The sequence below is a fragment of the Ammospiza nelsoni genome, chromosome 1 (assembly GCF_027579445.1).
Source record: "Ammospiza nelsoni isolate bAmmNel1 chromosome 1, bAmmNel1.pri, whole genome shotgun sequence".
Lineage (NCBI taxonomy): Eukaryota > Metazoa > Chordata > Aves > Passeriformes > Passerellidae > Ammospiza > Ammospiza nelsoni.
This window is the reverse complement of record NC_080633.1, coordinates 118,680,644-118,699,883: the sequence shown is the minus strand read 5'-3', so window position 1 is coordinate 118,699,883 and position 19,240 is coordinate 118,680,644. Positions and strand designations below refer to the sequence as shown.

The 19,240-nt window shown below is 37.1% G+C and overlaps 1 protein-coding gene across 2 annotated transcripts in view; it reads left to right on the top strand.

The window, feature by feature from the left end:
- The window catches only part of LOC132072626 (cytochrome P450 7B1), a 125,264-nt gene that overhangs the window by 97,183 nt on the left and 8,841 nt on the right, over positions 1–19,240 (top strand). Inside the window, exons 2-4 of one of the 2 annotated variants that reach the window (XM_059471071.1) lie at positions 5,822–5,973; positions 12,316–12,912; positions 13,357–13,563. In XM_059471071.1, the coding sequence (XP_059327054.1) occupies positions 5,822–5,973; positions 12,316–12,912; positions 13,357–13,563 (956 nt within the window). Of the gene's footprint in view, positions 1–5,821; positions 5,974–7,462; positions 7,518–12,315; positions 12,913–13,356; positions 13,564–19,240 lie in introns of those variants that run through there. The other variant, XM_059471077.1, reaches the window with a different exon arrangement.

Below are 19,240 nucleotides of genomic sequence, written 5' to 3'. Positions count from 1 at the left end.
TGTTGAGCATCTGATAAAACCTGAGCCACAAGCTCTTTCTTTGTGGGTTTCCATTTTAAAACTGTTCAGATTACTTTCCCACCATGGTATTTACTTGCCTTTTGGCTTCTCAGGCAATGTCCCAACTGGTAACTAGAAATAGAGGTAGAATTTATAGATGTGTCCTTCAACACAGTGTGCAGTGTGAAGAATTGCTATGTACAATGTCAACGTACAATTCTTGATATAATTTAGCCTAAACTGCAAAGGAATAAGATTTCTTAGAGAGTGATATTTCAGAGTTACTGAATGAGTTATTGAGTCTTGGTATTTTTGGGTATTTGGGGATTACCTAAATGGAATTGCTTGAAGAGAGAGAAAAGAAGATGCTCCTGTGGTGAATAGATTACAGTTGGAGATCTTAGCAATAAAACCTTGTATGGTTTTAAATGAGAAAAAATGTATTTTTTATTAAAATCACAGAAATTTTTGACACAAAAAGCTTTCAACAAAAGGATTGCATTTTTCTGGGGGGAAAAAAATCACTATAAAATTCACTAGTTGGTTGATTTGCTTTTGTCAGCATTTCTCCTAGTTTGTCTCACATTACCACAAACACATTAGAGTCTGTTTTGCTCTACTGCTCTTTTTGGGAGCGCAGATAAACTCTCCTCTCCTTGGAGTGCTCAAAAGTGTATTTTCTACTTTTTTATGTGTCTTTGTCCTTTTCTTTTATGAGTGATTTTTATCCTAAAGAAAACAAGATGGTGATCAGTACTGCAGTATGAAACCACTTTACCTAGGCATGGTGTAGGCAGTGGCAGTGTGAGGTTTTTCTGTTCGGGACTCGCACTTCATCGAGTCAACCCGTGTCTCTCTCAAGGTGATACATCCATTTACTCCCCACAAACCTGAAAGCAGTGCCTTTACCTCCACAGGAAGTATGGAAGCTGAGAATCCAAGGGTAAAAGATTGTATATTGCTAAAACCCTCATCTGGCTTGTTCTGCAGGGAATGCTTTTTCGTACTGCATGTATTCAACCTGGAAGATTTAGAGTTCCAGGAGATCATTGAGTGAGATAATTTGGGTGAGGTTTTAAGACATGCATAATTTTATAAATGTCAAAAATTGCATTGTGGCCAAATATTTGTAAGAAAAATTTATTTTCTGTCCTCATAGATGTAGAACACCTATAAGTAGGTCTAGGGGAAAATTGCTAAATTTAAAAAAAAAATAGAAAGACTCACTGGCTTCCTCCTGTCCTAAGTTTCCTGTGTTCTCTCTCTCATAATACAAGAAGACATTCCAGACACCACATTTCTGGGGATTACCTTTCTTGGGGTTGAAGCCTTTGGCCTCATTCTTTTCCTCACAGTTAGAGTGTTCATAAGCCCCTGGAAAGACACTGTCTGTCATGTCTTGTTGCTTAAATATTGTGATCGAGCCTGTGAATAATCTCTAACTGCTTTGACATGTTCATAATAGCTTTTGTTCTACTCTGTACCAATCCATTTCCATTCCTTAAAGTCCCCTGACATGGTGTGTTCCAGCTTGGACATGGTATTATGATGGTTTGTCCAAAGATACTATGGAAAATTCAGAGCACGGACTTAAACTTTTGTGAATGGTAGCAAGGTTTGGAAAGTGAAAATGATTCCTCTGTGGCAAAAGAGGGGTGATTTTATATTATTATTAGACCTTTTTCTCCTGGTCTGGAGGGTTTTTCTCTGCCTTTGGTGGAAGTTGTTGTGAAAAGCGGTCAGCTGAACCGGCGTTACCCTGCAGAGTGACGTGTTCCTGTCGGGCTGCTTCAGCTGCACTGTGTGCAGTGAGGGCTGCCTTAACACCAGATGCCAATCATACACCACCAGTGGATTTGCAAGATTATAGGACAGGAAAAAAAGATGAAGGTTAAGCATGGGGCACAATAGAGATTACTTATGGTAATGAATTGTATAATTTTTCTAGACAGATCTGGATTAATGTTTATCCCAGGCAAAAGATTACTGTATGTCTGATTCTAGTTGTAAACAGACATTATTAAACAGAAGGTTTATGTTCATGAAATGCGACTATGGGTGTTAAAGCACTTATGATTTATTATGTGCAAAAAGAAAAATTAACCTGTTCATCTGCTATAGTACAAGATGCGCTGTGGGTTTTTGCATAATTTGAAAGGCATCTGCTCCTTTGGAATACAAATAACCAGTGAGATGAGAAAGATTCTCCTCTCATTTACACGGGTTCAATGCCTCACACTGCAGTGATGTTGAAATGGTGTAACCAAGAAAAGAATAGTCTTGTGTGCTTTTATAAAGCAATAATATTTCTGTGAGAGATCATGTTGGCAAAGTCTGTTTGCTTGTGAATCTTCAGGGTATTTTCTTTATAACTAAAAAAAAAAAAAGATGTTGTGTACAGAGACCTTTACAAAAGACTTTACTGGGATTTCCAAAATAATTCCTTTTCACTACATAAAAGCATAATGTTTAGATACATTGAATTTATTTTTTTTTATTGAACATTTTCTGAAATACTTATGTTGAAGCTCATTTTTCTCCTGCTTTATTGCATCACTGCTGCTTGGCATAAGTGAGACATAGATACAACATCCACATTTTTTAGTATTGCCTTACCTCAGTAGCTAAATAATCACACCTGAGTTACTGCCTTCTGTGTTTTAGGTGAGCTGAAAAATATTCCCATAAGGAAACTGTAAACAAACTCCAAAACTTTGCTTTTTTGGTGTAGTAGATGTTGCAACTCTATTACTTGCTAACAAGAAAGTATCTTTTCTCTGTGAAAGCAACGAAAAATTAGTTATCAAAATCTGTTTGTTCTATTTATGGGCTGCATTTGTAGCCAGCTGATTTTTGCATAATGCCATTTGAAATTATCCATTTAACAATGATGGATGATACAACTGTGTTGCTCTCCCTCCACTTTGTAACTGATCTGTCTACTTATAGATTGCATTGGACATGTTGCTGATGCTTTATTTGTAAAATTCACTCACATATGTGAGAAATTTGTTTGTTAAGTCTTACTGACTTCACAGAGGCTTCTCAGACAAGTAAAGATATTCCTCTATATAAGCAAAACCAGCCCAATATGTGGAGTGAAAAGACCTGGTAATATCGTGAAGTTTGTTAAATGCATTAGAATTTAAGCAGTTAGACTAGACCTGAAAAAAATGTAATCTCTAAAACATTCTGAATGCTTAAATTAAAAAGTTGCAGTCCTAAATTTCCATCAAAACACTTCATAGTGCTCTATTATATATCTTAGATATATTCTGCATTTGGTACAACAAAATATTTGCCATGAGTAAAATATAACTCTAATGCTTGTAATATTTTCCCTAATTATCAAATTTTACAACTTCTGTGAAGCGTGAGTCCAGAGTTAAAGTTCATGAGCAAATTAATTAAGCAGTAAAAGTTTCTGTGGGTTTTGTTAATGGTTCTGTTTAGCATCCAAAGTTGATGAAGACTTCTGGAGATACCCAGGATGCAGGTGAGAGTCCCTCGGGAAATGGGGTTGGCTGCAGTGCTCTGCCTGAAGGTTTGTGCAGAAAGGCGCTGGATCTGGGGAGGCACTGAAATACGAGCGGCCGCTCTTTTCTGTGCTGTGTGTTAGCAGACATTGATAAGGCGTGGAGATGACCTCCATCTCCCAAAGAGACAGAAAGCTAGAAATGAAGACACATTTCTGTTATCAGTCTGCTGTGGGTCGTAAGTTGAACTGGTGTTATATTTTTCTCTGAAAGCCACGTAGCTTTGACACAGTGTTTAACAGTGTTAAGCTTATTGCTGCTGAGCTAAACATGTCTGAAGTGAACGATGACCCTCACGTCTTTGCAATAGCAAAATGTCTCCCTGATGTGATCCCGAAGACTCGGAGCATTAAGTTAATTTTCCCCTGGATTTCTGAGCTGCCTTCTTTTTACCCGGCGGAGAGCTCGTGAAGAATACAGCTTCTGACCAAATGACAGAACATGGAGGGTGAAATTAGATGCATTCAATTAGAAGATGACAAAAAGCCTATCTAAATATTTGTCAGGATGCTACTTGCAGGACGTAGTCTCCAGCCAGGGAAGTGAAAGGCGGACACTCTCAGGACTTAATAGTCTGGGGGGAAAAAAATGGATAAATCATCCAGATTCTTTACAGGCTTGGAAGGGATAATTGAGGGTATCAAGTTGGCTGCTATGCTTCCAGGGCTAGTGATCCCACTCATGTAATCTCAGATTAGTTCTTTGCTTTTATTCACTTAATACAAAATTAAACATTACAAAGTTTTCTGGACCATTTGAGTAAATAATGTTGTTATTTGACCACAAGGGGATGATTAATGCAGTGGTTTCCAGGAGGTATTGAAGAAAGAGGAGCTTCACCTTCTCCTCAATATAAAAAACACACTACAAAACAACCAAACAAAATGCCAAAGCCACAAAACTTAAGGAAATGAAAAAGGCACAGCAAACTGTTGACTGTAAGACTGTCAGATAAGAAGATGTATTTGTTTTCCAGAGGACGAAGGATGTTCTTGGAAACTTAAATTTGAAGTTAGTAGTCAGTTAGACAGAGATCAAAATATCCAGCTTGGTTTAGCCATATCTGTTTATCTGTAAATTAAATTTATAATAGCTTCTTTTAAGTAAGCAGGAAAATCTCCGGCTTTTATTTTTCTGCCCAAAAAGTTTTAATTATGAAAGTAAAATTCAAAGTAAATACAGCATACCATGGTTATTTTAATTTTTTTTTTGTGTTACAGCAGTTCAAGGGAGAATGTGACTATGATAGGGTTAATCCAGCTACATAAAAATCCATGCTGTGTATGATAGTAGTAAAGCTTGTGATCCCTTGATCTTTGATTAGATCCAAGCTAGTAAATATCTTGTGTTTAATCAGAATGAGTTGTTCTGCATGTAGTATAAGTCACCTTCACAGATGGGATGTAGCAGCAGAGTTGTTTGTGAATATTTGTTTTAATCCCTTCCAGAACAAGCACGCTTTATGTTTCTTTGTTTTAAATCAGATTCAAGCAACTAAAGACCAGCGTGAAGGAAAGATATTTACTTGCAGTCAGGAGTAGAACAGTGTGGGAACCTTTCTTTCCTTTTAAAGAAAAATGTAACTTAGTAGATTCTTAAAAGGTATTTTATACTATTCTGTAAAGATAACTAACGCACCATGGCTGCTTTTTTGAACTGGGATGCAAACATCAATACCTGTACGTTCTTCTTAAACTGTCCAGATACATTTCTATCTTCGACTATAAATATAAAGAGACTAAGATTTTTTTACAGTTAATGTTCAGCCTGTATTATTATCCTGTATTTTAAAGTTATTTAGTTAGAATGGCTGTTCTCTGTGCTAGTAAGCTGAAATTACTAAAATGTTATCTGTAAGGATACTTGTTTTGTGTGGTGTGTCGGCGTCCTATTTACCTAAATCTGTCATAATTGCCTTCCAATACATCTTCCTCTGACACACCAAATATTGAAAATGAGATGACTCTTTGCTGGGAGCTTTTCTACTGAATGTCATTTTTCTGTGTTCATAACTTGATGGTAATAACTGGACGACCTGTAGTTAAATGCGTCTCAATTTCTCTCACTTATTTTTCCTAATCACCACATGGAGCCTTCAGTGCTCAGAGGTGTGATTAGATTTAACCTGCCATCATATCTGAAGAACTTTCTGTACAACATATTATACATTGCAGGAATTATAGATGTAAATGGTGGGTCTAAGTGTAATATATAAATAGATATAAAGATGAGTTGCTCTCATGCCAAAGTTAACTCCTGTTTATTTTTTTTTCTGCTTTTAACAGAAAGACTGGAGAGCCCCCACTAATAAATGGCTGGATTCCTTACCTTGGGAAAGCTCTGATATTTAGAAAAGATGCTTACAAATTCTTACTGGATCAGCAAAAGAAATTTGGAGATATTTTCACTGTACATATTGCTGGTGAGAAATATTTTAGTATGTATCTTGATTTTTTTCCATCAGTGAAGTTAAATACTAATCCAAATGTTTAGTTTAGAATCTTCCTTAACCCAAAACACTTTTCTCTAGCATAGACCCATAAAAATCCCTCAAATTTGCATATATTGTAAGCATAATAGTTATCTATAAAATATCACTATCAATGTGTGGATTTATTTACATCTCTAAGTATATATGTATTTTGACAGATTTTGTAGGTATGTACTGTATGAACATAGATTTTGCCAGCACATTAAATTATGTATTGGTGGGTTTTTTCCTAGAGAAAGGAGAACTACCATCATCTTGACACTGCACAGAGAAATATCAGATTAAATTTAGAAAACACTTAAGAAAAAAAGTGCAGAATTTGTTCTCACACATTTTACAACTGGTTGACAGGAACACAAGGGAATGAATGACACATTGACTCAGTGATACAATCGGGACTGGAACACAGCAACTTCCCGTTGCCAGCCTCTTACTCTGATCATGCTTGCTGAAAATAACAATATAATAAAGTATGATATAACCTTGCTGTTTCCTGTATTTATAACTGTATTACTAAGCCAGATTGAATACAAACATTTGAGTGATTTTACATAGGCCCTTAGCTGTGGAAGAAGAACATAGAATAAAACTAAAATCCTGAATGAAAGTTAAATATATAAATTTACATCTATCTATAAAGATCTACTTTTTACTAAAGTCAGTATAAAATCCACTATTTTCTTGTGTTCAGAAAGGCAAGCTCTTATTAATATAGCTGGTTATAATCATCTTCTGCACCTTTACATGCTAATATCCTTGTTCAAATTATCAGCTTCAGTCTATATATATAATTTTTTAGTTATTCCTGTAGTTATAGAGAGTTTGAAACAAAAATATTCAGTGTAAAGTATAAAGTTTGCTTTTTTTTCCTAGGGTAGTAGCATTAGGTTTATATTTCCATAGAAGCAATATTTTGGAATGAAAATTTTTTTTAAAAAAAGTCAATTAATTTAATTGTAACCTGTGTGTTTAATTAATAAAAATTTTCCTCCTTTTACAAAATCTGTCCTTTTGTTCCTTTGGAAGAGAATTTTTATTGTATTAAATATGTATTTTTTAAAATTTCACATTCAGGATTCTTTTTTTGAAAATTGGTATAAACAGATCTTTTGCAACTTGAAAGTGAGTTTGGCACAGTACAACATCAACTCTTGTTGAAATACAGTCTTTTTTATTGTTAATTTGAATTCACACTGTAATACAGTTTTGGCTTCTTACAAATACCAATTAATGGCTATAATTCAGATACTAGTACATTCATTAAGCTGGATACAGTCATACTTCAGAATGTTAAAAGTGTTTAATCAAATATTTATTTCTTTTGCCTCTTTATTATTTTATGAAAGACTATGTTTAGAAGTTTGTGTTAAACCAATTATGAGCGTAATTTAGTTTCAGAAATTTCTATTTCCAGGATAAACCAAATTCCATCTCAGATAATCCCCTATGTTCAAGTGTTTTGAGCCAAGCCTCCCTCGATAAAGACTGAGGTAAATGAAGTTAGTTCTGGATATCATTCCAGTCTTGTGCAGGGAAATGTTTGATTTTGTGAATTCATCATAACAGAGACACCACTTTAAGTTCTCTTTTTCGGTATAAAAGTGCTGACCATCAGGACTTCACTAAAGAGAAATAGTTTGTCATCCTCAAGTCATGGAGGAAACCTAAGCTAGTTAGTGTCTCCTCTCGTGTCCTGATCCGAAGGCATACAGGATTTCTCTCTGTCTTACTGATTTGACAAAGATGATGTTTCTGTGCTCGGCAAACATAGCGTAGCCAGCTGTATGTGGACTATCATTACTTTACCCCCCTGGTGGATGTCTAAAGGTCCTGTCAAAAAATTATATCAATATATATTTTTATAATTATTGGTTCTCAAACTAATTCATTTGGAAAATGCAGAATGATGCTTGGAGTTTCTGGCGTTGCCCCGTACTGGTAACGCGATTTTGCTGATTGTACTTTCCCATGTGATGAGCAAATGATTGTCATCCCTAAAAGTCGCAAGGGACATGGATGTCATCTTAATAAAGAAATTAAAAAGCACATCTTTCTATGAGAAACAATGTAAATTCCTGACCTGTCGCAGAAAATAGTTCTCTAATTGGTTTTGTGTGGTGGTGCAGCAGAATCGTTTTCCCCAAACGTCATGCCAGCGCAGCACCACTGTACATCATTGTCAGCAGTTCAGCAGAATCTCCCTAATAAGAGGACGATTACGTAAATGCGATAGTCTTGGGGGAAAAAAAAAAAGAAAATATCAGAAAAGGAAATAATAAGGAGGGGGAAGAGAGAGAGAGAGTCTGTGGCACTGAGATGATCATACTTCCCACTTCCCAAGCCCCTCTGCTTGCTAAGGGTCAGCAGCATAGGCAGACGGCTAGGTAAGAACTTAAAGAGCTTGAAACAGTTTTGTCATTGTTTCTCGGGATTAAACTTTGTGTCCTTTTCCTCTCAAGTTCATAGGAGTGGTAACGAACCCTGCAACATTCTCTCTCAGACTAACTCACCTTTAATAAAATAATTTTTGTGGTTTTGACTAAGCACATTTGCCGTTTTGAATACTGCTGCTAAGTCATTCTTTTCTTTAAAGCGTGATACACCTAGAGTAGCATATCACATTTTTCTCTCATAGGCAAAAGGTAATTTTCATTAACTCCTTACCAGGCTGAAGCCTGCTCCAAGCATTACTGAAATAACATCCATCATTAGATGCCATCTGAAATGCTTGTCTTTCATCATTAGCATTAAAAAGGTCCAGAATGCATTATTAGAGTAATTTCTTAACTATCATACAAAAACTGGCTTCTGTGCTCAGATTTACCAATGTTGACAATTTTCATATTTTCCACATCAATCTTCTATTTCTAGGAGATCGTAGAAACTAAATGGAGATAACCAGGCTATTTGCAGCATGGGTGTAATGCAGACTGAAGAACTGGATCGTGAAGTATGAATTCTCTGTAGCCATTAAAAATAAAAAATCAGAGGGCTTTTTGCAGAAAGAAGGATACATCTCTTGTTTTGACTTGTTTTTACTGTATTAAATAAAATAGCTCAGTGGCTTAAACTGTTGTGAATTGGAGTATGACATTTCTATATGTACATGCCTACTTAGTTTTTGGTGTTGAAGGGGTTTTTTACAAACTAACGGGGAAAGGCTTATTCTCTAGTGGTTTCTATATGAATATCTTCAATATTTAAGGCTACATGATTTGTGGAAATAGTAGTGTGCCTTCATTTTTGGCTGATTTGGCATTACCTTTTTTAGTACTCTGATAGAAACTCATGAGTATCCAGATTTTGAATTGATTTCAGAAAAGGTTACTTCCCAACGATTGTCTTGGCATTAGCTGCAGTGGAGGGATATGGGAGTAGAGGGGGAAACTGCATTTTGAAATACCAAATAATAACTGAAAACATTATGAAAGGTTTTAATTTATTTGTCTCTGACACCACCAGGGACGATCAGTGGGAAGCAACCTCACTGGGGACAAGGATAGGATTTTAAAAGCAAAACTAAGGACCAGATTGACACTTTAAAAATTTAAAATTGTAACTTGAGGTGAGAAAGTTTGTTCCACTTCGGATATTTGCTGTTCAGGGTGTAGAGGAGGTGTTGGGGCACAATTTTGTAATTAGCAATCTGTTCCTGTATGGATGAGACTGGGGTAAGCAGTGTAGCCATGTAGGGCATTTGTGTGCAAGGATGACTGTAATTGTTAAAGGCTCCCAGACCCACTCTCACAACTTTCTAACTGCCAATAATCAGCCCTAGGTTTTAGTACTTTTCTAATTAAGAGATCTAAAATTAGATTCTCGATGGCATACATAAACAAACTGCCTTTGTTATAGGGGGGTTCCACTTTTCTGATTATCTAGACCGTTACTAAATGTAGCAACAAGAAATATTTTTATTATTTTGGTTTATGTGTTTATATATGTTGTTGACTTGCAGTGATGTGGTCTGGTGCCTGAATTGATTCTACAAAATGAATTATATTTTGTTACATACTTACTTTTTGCTACCAGGAACCTGATGAGAATAATAAAATCAGGATCTGTAATATTCTTTTTCTCAGGGACTTTTTTTTTCAAAGTATGTGCTAGTGGTGAGTTAGTTTTGATTTAAAATTATTACTAAAATTGTTTGTCTGAAAACTCATTTGCTGAAAATCAATTTCTTACTTTAAAAATTATAAGAATTGATGTGCGTTTGCTAAGTGTCTGATTAAAGATCACAAAGAAACTCATATTTTGCATCAGAAATAAGCAGATGGTGGACAGATGGTTTAAATTAATATTAATTAAAAATCTTAACTTAAATTGTTTACCCTGTAAATGCAAAGTTAAGAAGCCAGCTTTCATCTTTAGGGTTAATAACACTCCAAATCTATTTATTAAAAATTGCTCCACTGGACATTCTTTCCAAGCTTTGATCACAAAGATGGTAGCCTCAATAAAGAGCATGAAATAGGTGAAAGCTAAAAAGAGAGGGTAATTCTAGGGCTCTTAAAAAAGATCCTGCAAGACTAAAGTCAAGTCAAGACTAAAAAGTCCTGTTAGCCTCTGTAGTCATAGAAGGTCTAAAAAGGGGACTGAGAATTCAGGATCTCTCTTTCATGCTGGTTTCTCAATATACTTTAAAATTAAATTTAAAGCTATGGCTGATTATGTTACAGTAAAACAAAATCCATGAGTATCTTAAAAATGTTCACACACTGTTGACAAAAAAGAAAAAGAGTTCAAATTCTGTCTTGATATGTCCTTTACATTTCCTTACTAGTTCACTGGGATTGCAATTGATGTAATAGGGAGGGGAATTATGGCAGCTGGCAATTGTAGAGGAAGTCCAGAGTGTACCCAGATACCATAGGGCACTGTGTGTGTATACAAATCAGAATATGAAATAACTATGATAATTCAGATATCACTATATAGTAACCATGGATACTTGACATTTTTAGTGGTAGTGACTACTTTATCTCTGGACATCTGTCACAGAGCCAAATTTGGTCCGCAGTTAAGCATGTAGTGTTCCCATTAAAATCAAAGGAGATTTGTCCCTTTAGTGAGACAGAATTAGACTGTAAGTGCTGGAAGCTTTGCTCTTTCCCTGAGTTTGTGACTGGGATATTTCAGAGGGAAAGTGTACATTTTAATAGGCACCCTTTTTCCCTAATGCACCTCTTAATTCAAGGTAAGAATCAGGAACTCTAAATTTAGAACCATCTATAAAGATGGTTCTCTAAGATTTAATTGAGCTTTGGGAGTGTTAGCATTTTGATTCATGGTAGTTCCTCCAAATGCTTTTTTGCAGCAGTTGTCTTGAAGTTTGGGGAGAAATTTCAGGACTTCTTTGGCAGGGACAATTTGAAAAAGCTTTTAACTTGATGCAATCCTATCCCTCTGTACAAGGAGCTGAAGGTATCACTGTGTCGTCTCATTAAGGCCCCTGGCAAGGGTAGGAAGTTGGTGGTGCACTCTGACACAATGGATCCTAGCACTGGGACAGTGTGTGTCCCACAGTGGAGCCTGTCCTAAAAATGGTGCCTGCTACCTCACAGGCCGTGACTTCACATTCATAAACTAAGGTAGTCATGTTATGGATACTAAGCACATTCTTAACAAAGAGTTAGAAAAGCTTCAGGGAAAATGAGCCAGATGTGAGGAAAAACTTTAAATGTTGGGGGTTTGCAGCGTGCAGTTAAAGCTGCAGCTGGCAGATTATGAGTTCCTCTGTCATCTGCTTGGAAAAAGCTGCCTAGGTGGCATGTTTTCCACTCCAGCCCCTGTCATTCACTTTCCTCTGTGCAGGTTAAATGTGTGTGTTTTTTGCTTTCTGCTAGTGAAAACCTACAGTTTCCAAATGTTGCTATGACTCCACACTGTATTCTCATGAATTAGACCTGAGTAGAAAATTATTTATTTCAGAGCACCACATTTGAAGAGATCACACACAACTGTTGGCACAAACAGTAGATCTGTCTACATGAAAATGGCTTCACAATGATTTTTGAAGAGCCTGCAAAGTGTGGATTGCACACTGGTGGAATCTGCATCCTGACAAAGACAATTTAAATAATATTTGTTTCATAATTTCTTTTTCTTTGCAGATTTATTCACATATCTTTGCTTTGGTTTGTTTGTTTGTTTGTTTGTTTGTTTGTTTGTTTTCCTGCATGATTTTTTCACAGGCTTTAGCTTATTTTTAGTTATTGCTTCTGGAAGTGTCACCAGATTATAAAAGTGCACGTGTCTCTAATTATTTTCTGTTCTTCTATTCAGGTAGATATATTACCTTTATCATGGACCCATTTCAATATGTCTACGTCATCCGAAATAGCAAGCAACTTGAATTTCATGAATTTGCAAATAAAATGGCATCCAAAACTTTTGACTACCCAGCCTTGTCAAAAGGAAAATTCCCTGAACTCAAGGAAAACCTGCACAGAATCTACCAGTATCTACAAGGCAAGCCTTTGGATATCATTTCTGACCACATGATGAAAAATCTCCAGGATATATTTGAATGGAAATGCTCACAAGCAACAGATTGGGAAACAGAAAAAATGTACAAATTCTGCTGCTCTGTAATGTTTGAAGCCAGTTTTGTAACACTATATGGAAGAGTTCCTGCTGCAGATGGCCACAAAGTTATTAGTGAAATCAGAGACAAATTTATCAAGTTTGATGCCAGCTTTCCCTATTTAGCTGCAAACATACCAATTGAGTTGCTAGGAGCTACCAAGAAGGTTCGGAAGGAGCTTATACATCATTTTTTACTTCAGAACATGACAAAATGGCTGGGAGGGTCAAAAGTGGTCCAAGCCAGACAAGATATATTTGAGAAATATGAGCTGCTTGGAGATTATGACAAAGCAGGTAGGAAACTTATGAATGATTGCTTGTCTAAAATAAAATAATTTACTATAGACCTTTGAAATAAAAAGGCAAAATGGCGACCTTGAAATTTTTTTATGTTCTTTCTAATTGGCTAATGATAAAATGTTTTACTCTGAAACAACCCTCTATGATAATTGATTTTTTTTTTTGTGCTGAGGTGGTAAAACAAGATACTTAATGGTGATAATGAGAAAGATTATAACTGAGCTGCATTTCCTCCCCTTATTCCCCCCACCCCCCCGACATTACATTTCAAACTATTCTCATTAAGCAGAAAATTAGACTTCAGAAGCCTATTGGTCCTCATTAGCATTCACTGATCCTTGGCTGGGTCTGTGTCCTAACATCTTTTAATTAGCACACTGCAAATCTAATCAGTGTAATAAACGCTATTAATCTTCCTTTTCACTTATTTTCTCCCAGCACATCATTTTGCCTTCCTGTGGGCCTCTGTGGGAAACACGATTCCAGCTACATTCTGGGCCATGTATTATCTTCTGCGGCACCCAGAAGCTCTTGCAGCAGTGCGTGACGAGATTGACCATTTGCTGCAGTCAACAGGTCAAGAGAGAGGGCCCACATATAACATCCACCTCACCAGAGAACAATTGGACAACCTGATCTACCTAGGTAATTTATTTTTATCTGTTAGGAAGAGGAGAGGGGCTCTCCCGGCAAACTCGGTTTATCACTCATTTCTGTTTACTGAGAAGGTGGAGGACACAGCTGCCTAATTGACATAATAACACCCATTTACATCAATTATAAATTATGTAGTTTATAGCTGTAGATACTCTCATTGCATGTAAACATTAAAGCCTAGGTAATTAACTATGCAAGGTATGCAAAAGGCTAAATCGAAGCTTTGCAATTATTTGAAAAAAAGTTGATGCCTATTAAGTTGTTTGATTCTGAGCATCTGCCGAAGTGTTAATGCATTTCAAATACTTCTGTATGGTACTGCCAAGAAAGACCCTTTTCTGAAATTAAAGTGGGATTGTATATTTAAACTGCAAATGTATTTTATCTGCAAGCAATTTCTTTCTTTCTCTCTTTAACAAAACAAAAAAGGCTTCTAAAGCAGGCTTCTGTTGGGCAATGACTCCAAATGAAATATAAGAAGATAAAATTTGCAGAGGAGAAACGGTGTTTTTAGTACTTCATTCAAAAGAGGGAGCTTTAAGGGAGCTACACATCTTTTGGTTCTGGATCTAGGGTTCAGAGGGAGACCCTTGCCAGTGGTCATTGGAAGTTGTTTGAATCAGGAGCTGTATAGACCTTCAGAGCATCAGCTCTTGGTTTCACTTCATTTGGTAGTGCATGGACACTGGCAAGAGAAATGGTGAAAATAGCCCAAGGGATGAAAGATGGCGTAGCAGGTAGGTACCTAACTTTTAATCATCTGTGAATCTCCACAAGTAGTGTTACAAGGGCAGACAACAGCTGAACAAAAGATTAAAGGTTCAATAATCCACTGTCTTTAAATATCAAAACCAATCCCATATTCAAAACAAGCTCCTGTCCATAGGTCTTGGTAGCTCATGACCTGAACTGATGCTCTACTCTCAAACAAAGCTGTGTTTGGGATGATGGTGGAGTAGTGCATTCTGTGCTTGGTTTGGATCTTTGTCATAGCTGCCATTCTCCAAGATCATGCAATGTGGCACATTTTGAGAATCCGTGTGCAAGCTTGATTTGATTAGTACAAATATGAGTCCATTTCCTTTGTGTTAGAGCATTAATATTAATCTTACATATCGTGAGTCTACAAAGTTGGTTACATCCAGAGTCATGGCTGTTTTGATGCAGATTTATCTCTAACCAATGGAGAATGTTTTTGAAGTAGAGGAGGTGTTGCATGACAATTCTGGTGAGTAACATGACTTTCTAAGCATTTAATGGACTTCTAAGGAGCACAAGTAAAACTACTTCACATCAGAGCTAGCATACACCAATAAATAAGTTACCAAGCATCAAGAAGATCAAAAGAGAACTTAGTTTATATTTATAGACTGAGATGGGAATGGCCAATGGAAAAAAAAGGAGAAAAATAAGGCTCCCCAAAAGTGTAGCAATAAGGAAAATAAAACCATGTAGTTCACTAAAACCATCTGGTGCAAAAAGTATGAACAGTTTAAAAACATTAACTGTGTCATTCCTCTGCTTCTTGAAATCTTGAAGTACCTTGGTAGCATTTGATTTATGTGTTGAGAGGGAAGTGCCACATCCTACTTTGTAGTATTCTTGTAACACTTTTGTTAAATTTCATAATCATGTTAAACATAATGTGATATGAACAGAAGCTAGACTTCAATTCTTCTGGCACTTAAGTCATAAAGGGCTGGATACTGTCCCATAAAATAATAATATAGAAAAAATCTGTACCATAAGAGAATTAGAGTCATGCTTCAGTGGAAAGGGAAAGGGATGTTTTGTTAATAAATGTGTAGGAGGGACAAAGGTCCCAAATTGCACTTCTTGCACGCCAAGACTCCCCTCTTTCAGGGAGGCCACTGACCCCAAACCTCCAAGACTGAGCTTTTCCTCTTTCCGTTCCCTCTGTGCCAACCCAGAGCGTAGGAAACTGGGATTGTGTCCCTGCTCTCAGATGAGGCAGACCAGGTGGGATGCTTGCATGTTCATCACCTTGTCATCTCATTCTCCTGTTTTAAGCGCTCTGATTCTCCGTCCTCTTTTTGGTCTACTATAACAAGAGTCTTTTTGAACCCTCATGCTATATGGAGAAGAAGCACAAATTGCTAAAAGTCTTTCTCTGGAAGAGCATTGTTATCATGGTCAGATTGCTGGGTCTAGGGAACAACATGGCCTGATTTACTCCTAAATTCTAAGCTCAGGTACATGATTATTTTATTAAAAAAAAAAAAAAAAAACCAAAAAAAAAAAAAAAAAAAACAAAAACAAAACCAGCCAAACAAACTAAACCAAAATGCAGAACACACTCAACCCAAAATCAAACTAGCAAATTTTGGCCATGATAGGGTCATCTTCTTCTGATGGCATTTCTGGGGCAGCACCCTTTGTATTGTCTGCATAACACAATACAATCCCAAAATCCAAATGTATTTGTGTGCACAGAGTAACATACATTATTAGATATTATGGCTCACAACAGAGCTCTAATATGGTAAAGGACACATGAAAATGGTCTGTCAGTTAAACTGGTTATAATGGAAATGCCAAGGATAAAGCAGAGATGTACTTAGTGCATGTTTAGTGCTAGGCATGTTTAGTCAGTTCGTTTATTTAATATTAGTCCATTCATTTATATGGTGAAGTATTCTTGCCCCAGGTCATTGCTGAATCCCAGATATTCCTGCAAAAAGAGCACAGCTTGAAAATTTGTTTTGTACACAAGAAAGGGTAGGGACCCAAAAGGAGCTAATACAGAATGTGTAGTCCTAACACAAATGCTAAGCATTAAAATCAGTGGTTGAATTAAAAGGAATAAATATATTTTTCTGGAATGGGCTGGGCAGTACATTTAGTTCTGGGTAAGATGCAAATGTACTTGTTTCAGATTATTGTTTGTGTTGGCACACCGTGATGCCCGTTGGTAAATGACCCCCCCAAATATTTGCATACTCAATAGCTATTTTCCTACAATACACTCTAATAATTATTGCACCCTATTACCTGCTCTGTGTTAGTGTAAAATTAACAATCCATTACTGCACAATAAGTTTTATAAAACATTTACAGATAGAGATCATGTTTAATTAAAATTAACTTGCCTACGAAAGCCAAATGCACTTATGATTCGCAATGACCTTTTATTACCTGCAGTCCCTTGTTTTGGCTGGATGATTGACAGCTTGCTGTTTGGCTACCATGTTGTATTTCAGCTGACAAGACTTTTCATTTTAACTCAATTTGCCTGCCTATCACAAGCTGGTGGCAGGCCAGGCTCAAGTCACCCAGCTTTGCCTCAGCAGCTTGCTCTATTTCTCATTAGTACGCATTTATTCAGTGGAAATTGGAAGACAAATGCTTGAAGGCATGTGAACTAAGTATAGCAAATTAGGGTTTAAAGACTGAATATTTATAAGTATATTGAAACAGTTTTTTGAAAAAAAAAGTCTAGAATGAATTGGAAGCTGAGTGCTAGCTTTAGTATAAGAGAAATGAAGAGAGAAGTGGGAGGATTCTAAGAATAACAATACTATGAGATATATCTCTGTCTTCCCCCCTCCTTCTCTCTCTAGAAAAGATGTAAAATCTCTCTGACAACACCTTATCAAACAACAGCCTGGCTTCTTTATGTAGCGCTTGCACAGTGAAGTTTAGCATCTCATGTGTGTAAGAAGGGGGGAAAAAAATGAGGGTCATGTTCATTTGCTGCTTGGTTATCCCTTGGTATGCTTTAAATTGCCTTGTTTGTTCGGCACAAGCACAGAAACAGATGTTGCTCTACCGTGCTGGATAATTTACTGTACCTCACGGTGCAGAATGGAAGGCCTCCCAAGCTACCCAGCTGGTCTGTCAGCGGCGATGGCTGGTGTCTGCTGAACTATGACAACTGCAAGTAAAGGCTGCAGTTTTATTGTGCAGTTGTCATTCCTCTCAATGTATAGCTCTGGCATTTGTGGAAAGCTGACTGTCTATTTTTTTAATGTGAGCCTGCAAAGCCATATAAGCTCCATTCTCCTTTGTTGATCATAATGTGACTCATTACTTTTGTCATCTAATGATTATCGGCATGATCGCTCAGAGCGAGCGCCAAGCTCGCCTTCCACACATAACTGGTACTGGAAGGTAAAACAGATTTGTCATTTACGATCTGACCGCTAAGCCACACTTTGTGCTCCATTATTGTGATTAACTTCTGCATAAGATACGCTGCCCAATTGTCATTTGAGATCCGGCAGCGGGCAGGGACTGCCGCGCTTTCTGGGAGGATGTCCGCCGATAGGATGTGACCGCATTGCTTGGGTGGTTAAACGTGCTGCTATTTTGCCGTGACACTTTATAATTATTTCTCTTTTTTTTTTTCCCTCCTTTTCTCTTCCTCGTTTGATTTCTGCTGTCTCCACATATGTCACCACCATTTCCAAATGGTGGACTGGTACAAAGCTACCATTTTCATTTTCTGCTGGTTGAAGGCAGTCTGGAACCGAGGCTGGACCCTTCCTTTGTACCGCGTAAAGTTTTGTTGCCAGAGCGCTGCCAGTTGAAATCTATCGTGTCAGGTGCCTTGTGGCTATCCGCAGTAGAGGCCATCTTCTGGAACCAGGGTTCTTTTCTGGCTTCGTCACCAACAAGCCGATTTGACTCTGCCTGATTATAGTAACGAAGGCAGTCCAAAAGAATATGCACAGACTCACTGTACGTCACATTGAATCACGGCACTGGCCACACAAAGCTGACCGCAGCCTCATTTCTTTAGACAAATGCATGCTTAAGGAAAAACCTCCTGCAAGAAAGCATCCAGGGCCACTTTATTTGCTATGCATGCTGCACCAGATTTAATTTTTAGTGAAAGAACGTTTGTTATTATTTTTTTCAGAAACATCTACACTGGGTAGCTACTGTCTCTAATAAACTAACCTTTTGGGTGCAGCAATTGCAGTGCCTTGGTGAACACTTAGAGAAGGCTTATTTGATATCACAAAACATAAAGGCAGACACAAATGGATTATTACATGCAAATGAAACCCTATTTTAGGCTATTTTTCACACTAATGATTAGAAGGAATCAAGTCACATATAACAGTGCCCATACACACTGGTGGAAAAATAGTCAGTTTTGATTACAAAGTGAGAGATGCAGCCCTAGACAGGAGCTACATGCTGATATACATGCTATCAGAATGATTTATGCAAATTATGCATATTATTCCCAAAGGAATTCCTCCTCAAACTGCCAGGATAAATTGCCGGAAATTAGCCATAAAATCTGTCGTGCTAGGAGCAAAAGGTGAAGGCCACTGGGAAAGCAAGGACATTCAGCTTCTGGAGCCTTCCAGGATGTGATGCTGGAGACAGAAATCTTGCTTTCCCCAAACCTGAAAGGACTATGTTTTGTTTCCTCTAGGCCAATTAGAAGTGTCTTTCTCTCTTAAAATTACTAGGCAAATAATGAATTGCTTTCATTCACTCTGACCACAACAGACACTATAATTTGGCAGCATAGTGCATTGAAAAGAAAATGCATTTAAAAATTCTCAGAATGACTACAGAATTAACAAGCAGAATGATTTCTAATGTATAGTCTTACCATTAAATCCAACAACTTTCAAAAAGCAAGCTAAACAGCTCCATGGATACTTTCGCTGGTACTTGTTTGCAA